General features: G+C 27.1%; 2 protein-coding genes across 2 annotated transcripts in view; one reads left to right on the forward strand and one right to left on the reverse strand.

Annotated features, from left to right (window-relative positions):
- Positions 1 to 2,476: 2,476 nt before the first annotated feature.
- LOC100574096 (serine/threonine-protein kinase STE20) overlaps positions 2,477 to 6,413 on the forward strand; it is a 10,302-nt gene continuing 6,365 nt past the window's right edge. Inside the window, exon 1 of the mRNA XM_003245605.3 lies at positions 2,477 to 2,668. Coding sequence (XP_003245653.1) covers positions 2,596 to 2,668 — 73 coding nt within the window. The 5' untranslated portion in view covers positions 2,477 to 2,595. The remainder of the gene's footprint in view (positions 2,669 to 6,413) is intronic.
- Positions 4,112 to 5,179, reverse strand: Timm8 (translocase of inner mitochondrial membrane 8 homolog). Its single transcript, NM_001162296.1, is given in 2 exon segments — positions 4,112 to 4,860; positions 4,925 to 5,179. Coding segments are annotated over 2 exon segments (312 nt in total). The 5' UTR covers positions 5,066 to 5,179; the 3' UTR covers positions 4,112 to 4,689.

The raw sequence follows: 6,413 nt of genomic DNA on the forward strand, positions 1-6,413 counted from the left end.
TTAAATGAGGCCCTTGTACGAAAAAAAAAATATTAATGTATATAATGTGTTCCGGGGTGAAGTGACCAGCCGACGTCATATTAAAGTATACCAAAAATGATAAAGAAATAGCCTTTAAAGATTGGGTCTAACTTTTTTATTTTTTGAGTTATGGGGCAAACTTTTTTTATCAAAATCATATATTTCACGCATTTGTTTATGTATTTTCAAAAGTTTTTAACATTTTTATGTTATTATTTTAAAGCTATTAATTGTTTTATCAACACTCCAAAATACACAATTGAACTAGAAATGCACTAATTATTTTTATTAAATTAAAAAAGTAGAAAAAAGTTGGCAAAAATTAGCATTTTTTAAAGGAAATCGTGTATTATTCCAAATAATTGATTAGGTACTTGGTATGGGTTTTTTTTGTATTATTCTGCTAAATTATACTGAATAACACATTAATATACCTAGAATACCTTGAAAGTTTGGTTTTCATAATATATTCCTATTAATCGTCACAATCTTAGTTTTCCTAGGATTGAGGCGGTTATAATTGGTCGTCATTCGTTTAATTTTATACTATTCGGTAAATTTTAGTTGTTATAATACAAAAAACAAAAACTCATAGTTAATAATGAATTATTTGGAATAATGTACAATTTCTTTTTAAAAATACTAATTTTTGCCAACTTTTTTCTCTTTTTTTAAATTTAATAAAAATAATTAGCACATTTCTGGATTAATTGCGTATATGTCAGTTTATAGGACAATTAAATAGCTTTAAAATAAAAATAAAATTACGTCAAAATGTTGAAAAGTTTTGAAGATACATCATACATTAACAAATGCGTGATACGCATGGTTTTGATAAAAATAAGTTAATTGCTCATAACTAAAAAAATAAAAAGTTAGATTCAATCTTTAAAGGGTATTTCTTCATCATTTTTGGTATACTTTCATATGACGTTGGCCGGTCACTTCACCCTGGAACACATTGTATATTATTTAATATTTTTTTTTTTCGTACAAAGGCCTCATTTAAAACATATTAGGTATATAGGCACATATCAATAAATAATGAATAATATATTAATGTATCACTTTATTTATAAATTATAATTTACAAGCTTTTTTAAAACCCAAGCCTATAGCGAAAAAAGTAATGGACAAATTAGAGGCCCCTAATAAATTCTAACTTTCGAGGCCCGGGGGCCATGCCCCCCCCCCCCCCCTTAATCCGGGCTTGGGGTTGGGACGGTTGGGGCCCTGGGCCGGGCTGGGCGCGTGTGTTTGACACACGCAACACACCCGGTTATTGCGGAACTGGGTACAGGTAGCTAGTAGCTGGTAGGTACCTATAACAGGTCGACGGACCACAGACATAACGGGGATAAAGCTGTACAAAACTCAAAAATCATATCAGGTACCAATAATAATTTCAATTTTTATACAATTGCCTAGGTAGTGGTACTAAAAAGTATTATATTATTTGAAAATTAAGTTTTTTTCTTTTAAACGAGTCGGATTCGGATATAATCGCTGTAGTTCAAGTACGTGCGAGACTTGAAGATGTTAGGTTATAACTTCAATTAATATAGGTACCTGTTTATTTAATATAGGACCTAATGATGTTTTGTTATTTTTGGAATTTAATTAAATAGAAGATAGTGTAAATCAAAGTAGACACATAAGCGTACATTGTGTGGGAGCCCGTCCCCCTAAAAAATACACGAGGCCCTCGAGGCCCCGAAGTATTCCCTTACTTAACCTCGCAAGTATAATAAATTATGTTAATACGTGTTAATTGATATTTGTAGCTTCCCCCACCCCCGATTTTTAATAAAATTTACGCCTATGTGTAGACAAGAAGTTCTAATATAGGAGTATGTCATGCAATAGAACTTTTATTTACCGTAATCTGTATAATCATAATAATACTTTTATAAATTATATTTGTTATACTATCATAGGATCGTACGCATAAAACTAACTATAAAATTCTTTAATACAACTTCGGTGGTTTAGTTTTTTGAAAAAGAAGTGGGTATGTCCGAGATATTATATAATTATTAATTATATTTATATATACTTAATTAATGTACTTCTTTATTTACGAATGATAGGTATTTGTTTGTATTAATTTTTTATACGATCGTCATTGTTAAATATTTTGGGTATACAGTATACATTCAATAGATATTACCCATTGTGCAATAATAAGGATTGTTCTTAAACTGGAACTACGATAACGCGTGTGATAAATAAAACTGACATTTTTTAAAATGAACATCGACAAATAAATGACACAATTAAGACAATCCGAAGAGTAATAACCTGAGCAAATAAAAATTTATTGTGTTCTAGTATTTCAACTGTTGTTTTTTTCACAACCAAATTGGAATTGATTGTTTTGTTTTGCCAGAGTTGTGATACACCTTTGCGTATTTGCGTACCTATACATATATATATAAAAGGATGTGAGAATCCAAAACGCATTTCTACGGTTTAATTCACCCACGACCAACTGTATAAAAGTCCGAGTCGCAGTCTCCTACGATTTATTCATCCCGACACACTCCAAATAACTGTACAGGCATCGTAGACAAAATGTGCACCGTGTGCTATTTGTGGTTTATTCTTGCGTGTTCTCTGTTGATGACAAATGCAAACATTTTAAATGGTGAGTAATAAATGTATAATAGTACTATAGTATAATGATATATAATATTGAACATTTTAATAACTAAAATGTTTTTTTTTTTTTATGCGAAAATTATTTGTAACATTTGTATTAAGATTTATTTGATTAGGTACTATATAGGTACTTGCTGTAGGTTGGCAGGTAGGATTAGGTTAGGTGATCATTCGTATAAATGTACAATTTATTGGTACATTTCATAAAATATTTTAGATTCTCGATTCTGCAAGGCTTGTAAATTTTTAACAATAGTCAAAAGACTTAACATTTTACACTTTCATTGCTGTAATTTGAACATGCTTTTTTGGAATTTAACATAATATTGATAATCTTTAGAAAATAGTTTTAAAATCTAAAGACATTTTCATCTGACCAGAACTTATTTAATGTGAATCTTAGTTGTTTTTATATTGAGGCAGTTAGCATGCGTTGATAGCATGTTTATCTAAAAATGTTACTTTACGGTAATATCTTTTTAAAACTAGTAATTTGTCTTGTTGAATTAATAGGACTATGATTATTTTTTTTTAATGAATAGATGATAATACTATTACAAAAGTCAAATTGAGCTCTATTTTATGATGTTTCAATTTTAAACTCTATGCCGTAAGTCAACTATTAACTTGAGAGGTTTTCAGTGTTTTCACTTTTCATACTTTTCAAACAAATAGTTAAAAAAAAAAACATAATTGTTCAAAACAACTTGTAGAATGTATCAATTTATTAAAAAATAATAATGAGGTTTTGTTTCTGTAGGTTGAAGAGTAATTTCCTGATTTCGACTATTTATTAGTCTGCACTTGTTTATTATTATCAGAAATATAATATCATAGAAATAAGCTAAATTTTACACTAATATAAAATAATTATTTCTTAACATTATTATATTATTATTTGGTTATTGTCCTTATAATGTTAATTGACTGTCAGTAAATAACAATACAAATGAAATAAATTATTAAGAAATTTTAAAAGACCAAAATGAAAATGTGAGTGTTATGTTATTACTTATTTAAAGACATTTTAATTTTTTTTTTATTTGAATATTTAAAAAAAAAAAAATTATAAGAGAAAACTTAACAATACCTGTATATTTTACAAATATTAACTACAAAATTAAAACCATAAAGGTTTTTTTTTTAAATTTTATTCAAATAAAAAAAAATTCAAATGTTATCTATATAATTAATAACATAATATTCACAATGTCATTTTGGTCTTATAAAATTTCTTAATAATTTCTTTTATTTGTATTGTTATTATTTACTGAATATAATAAAAATTAGTAGTACACAAATAAAAAATATATGTTTGATTAAACGTAAACATCATTAAATTAATGTCTAACTTTAAAATAGTTATAAAACAGAAATAAATATTTTAATTTATAATAATGTTACTTATAACTTTTAGGCTTTAATATTTTTTGTTTGGATTTTGGATTTATTATTCTCAATTTATTCAAATTATTAGGTATGTTGCATGATAATTAATAATTATTAATAAGACAAAAAATCTACAAGTTTAATATTTACCTAGGATACAACTAAAATTGTATATACGTATTATTTTTAAGTTTATTACTATTTTATGATAGGTAGTGGAAACTATTATTTATTTACTTATAATAAATAAATTACATTTTAAGTAGGCTCATCAATTCATATTGTTAAGAACATTCAGACAGTTAAGTGTACATTATTATTAAACTCGTTGATTTTTTTTTTTAAATGTTTAGAACTATTAAAAAACCAAAAAGTCAACATATTGCAAACTATTTGTAAATAATAATATTATAAACTATATTTTATTTTATTTTGAACAATATAGAACATTAATAATATTATAACAAGCAAGTTTCACTCAAACTATAGGTATGTACAATCAATACAGAACTATGCAAAACAATTTATATTACTTGATTTATATTGAAAAGTTCTCGTTCAATTACTACAGAATTAACATTATAATAAAGAATAAAACACAAAAACGTGGATATTTGGCTAACCAGTGTTGGACCTTTGGATCAACTGATTGAATCTATGTGCAATAATAACTGAAGAGTCGAAAAATCTTTTAACACAGTTTGAAAGGCACGCTTCTGTTTTTGTACCAAGCTTTGCTGATGGTTTATCCACACACTTCTCCCAACACATTTCACTGATCTCTTGTATCTAGAAAAATAAATTAATTGATAGTGGAAAAGAAGAATGCAGAGCGTGAGAATATTTATGTTACTTGAGCATTTAATTGAGCTTTCTGTTGTTCCATCATTATAACTTTTTGTATTTCATCGGCTTTCAATTTATCAGTAGTTCCGGTACCAGACGAGGAACCCAAGTCAAAACTATCACTATTGTTATTAAAGAAATCTGTCATTGTTGTTTGAATATTTTACGACTATGTTCCCAAATAAAATACTGTCAAACAAAAACTTGGAAAAATTACAAATTCACGTGCGTACACTTCCAAATTGAGAAAATTATAATTATTGTGGAATTGATAAAATGATACCATGCCGGGCTATTATCACTGCATCTCGACTTCTTCCAGTGCTACCAACTGCAAAGTACTAAACCCTATAATCATTGATTAAAATAAGATACTTGTATATATTTCAATCAATGCTATAATTATATTTTTCTTTAGCACGATATTAGGTTCACAGTTCACACATAAATGTATTTCCAAAATAACTTCTATCAAAGAACTCTACGACTCTAAAATTATAGTATCTACTGAATTTATTTTGTTTAAAGTAAATTGTAAGACAATGCACTAAAATATGCAAAATCTAAATTAATGCAACCGAAATGTTATAGGTATGTTATATTATCTATATAATAAAAAAAAAGTGGCCATTTCTCAAATAACGCAGTTTCTTGAAAACTACTACTCAGATTTTCTTGAAATTCAACATAGATATTCAGTTTGAGCTCATAAGTATCAGTCTGAAGTCAAAAATAGCCTAGGTATTTTTTAACGATCACCAGGGAGTCAGAAGTGTAAATTCATTGGTTTATAAAAGAAAAATAAAGAGTGACCAATTAAAGGTCAAATTATAATTTATAATTGCCATAGCAACAAAATAACAGTAACAATTCATTTTTTTAGAAAAAATAAATCACCAATCTTTCTATAATAATAATATTGATCAACAATTTATTATTAAACATATAATATCACGATATATATGCTCAAAAAGAGGAAAACCGGAGATGATCAACTTACATAAAAAAACTCACGTAAAACAGTTATTATTTTATTATTTACTACGTCATTACCAGGCAACAGAAAAGTTAAGATAGATTTTGAACACCATACACCGAATATTAAAAACGAATTGATCAAAGTTTGAGTCATATGGAGTTGGAACATTTAACGGGAAACGAAGTGCACGGGATCAACTAGTTATATAATATATAATATACGCATTACACATATAACCATGCATAAATCCGTAATTTTATATCACTTAAGAGGACGCTATACCCGCATGTGTTGTCTCCGTCTTACAAATGTACAACATAGCAAAAACTGTTTTGCGCGGGAAAGAACCGAGAAGGCTACAATCATAACTAAGAAATGATATTTTTACCACATAAAAAGGAGAACTCTGGCTATGCAACATCGTTTTTATTTTTTTGATATAATTTATATGAAAAAAGTTTTTACTGTTTTGAAAATCATTAGTTTATTGTGTTTTTCAAACTTGAAAAACTTTTTT

Source organism: Acyrthosiphon pisum, chromosome A3, assembly GCF_005508785.2.
Source record: "Acyrthosiphon pisum isolate AL4f chromosome A3, pea_aphid_22Mar2018_4r6ur, whole genome shotgun sequence".
NCBI classification, from domain to species: Eukaryota; Metazoa; Arthropoda; class Insecta; order Hemiptera; family Aphididae; genus Acyrthosiphon; species Acyrthosiphon pisum.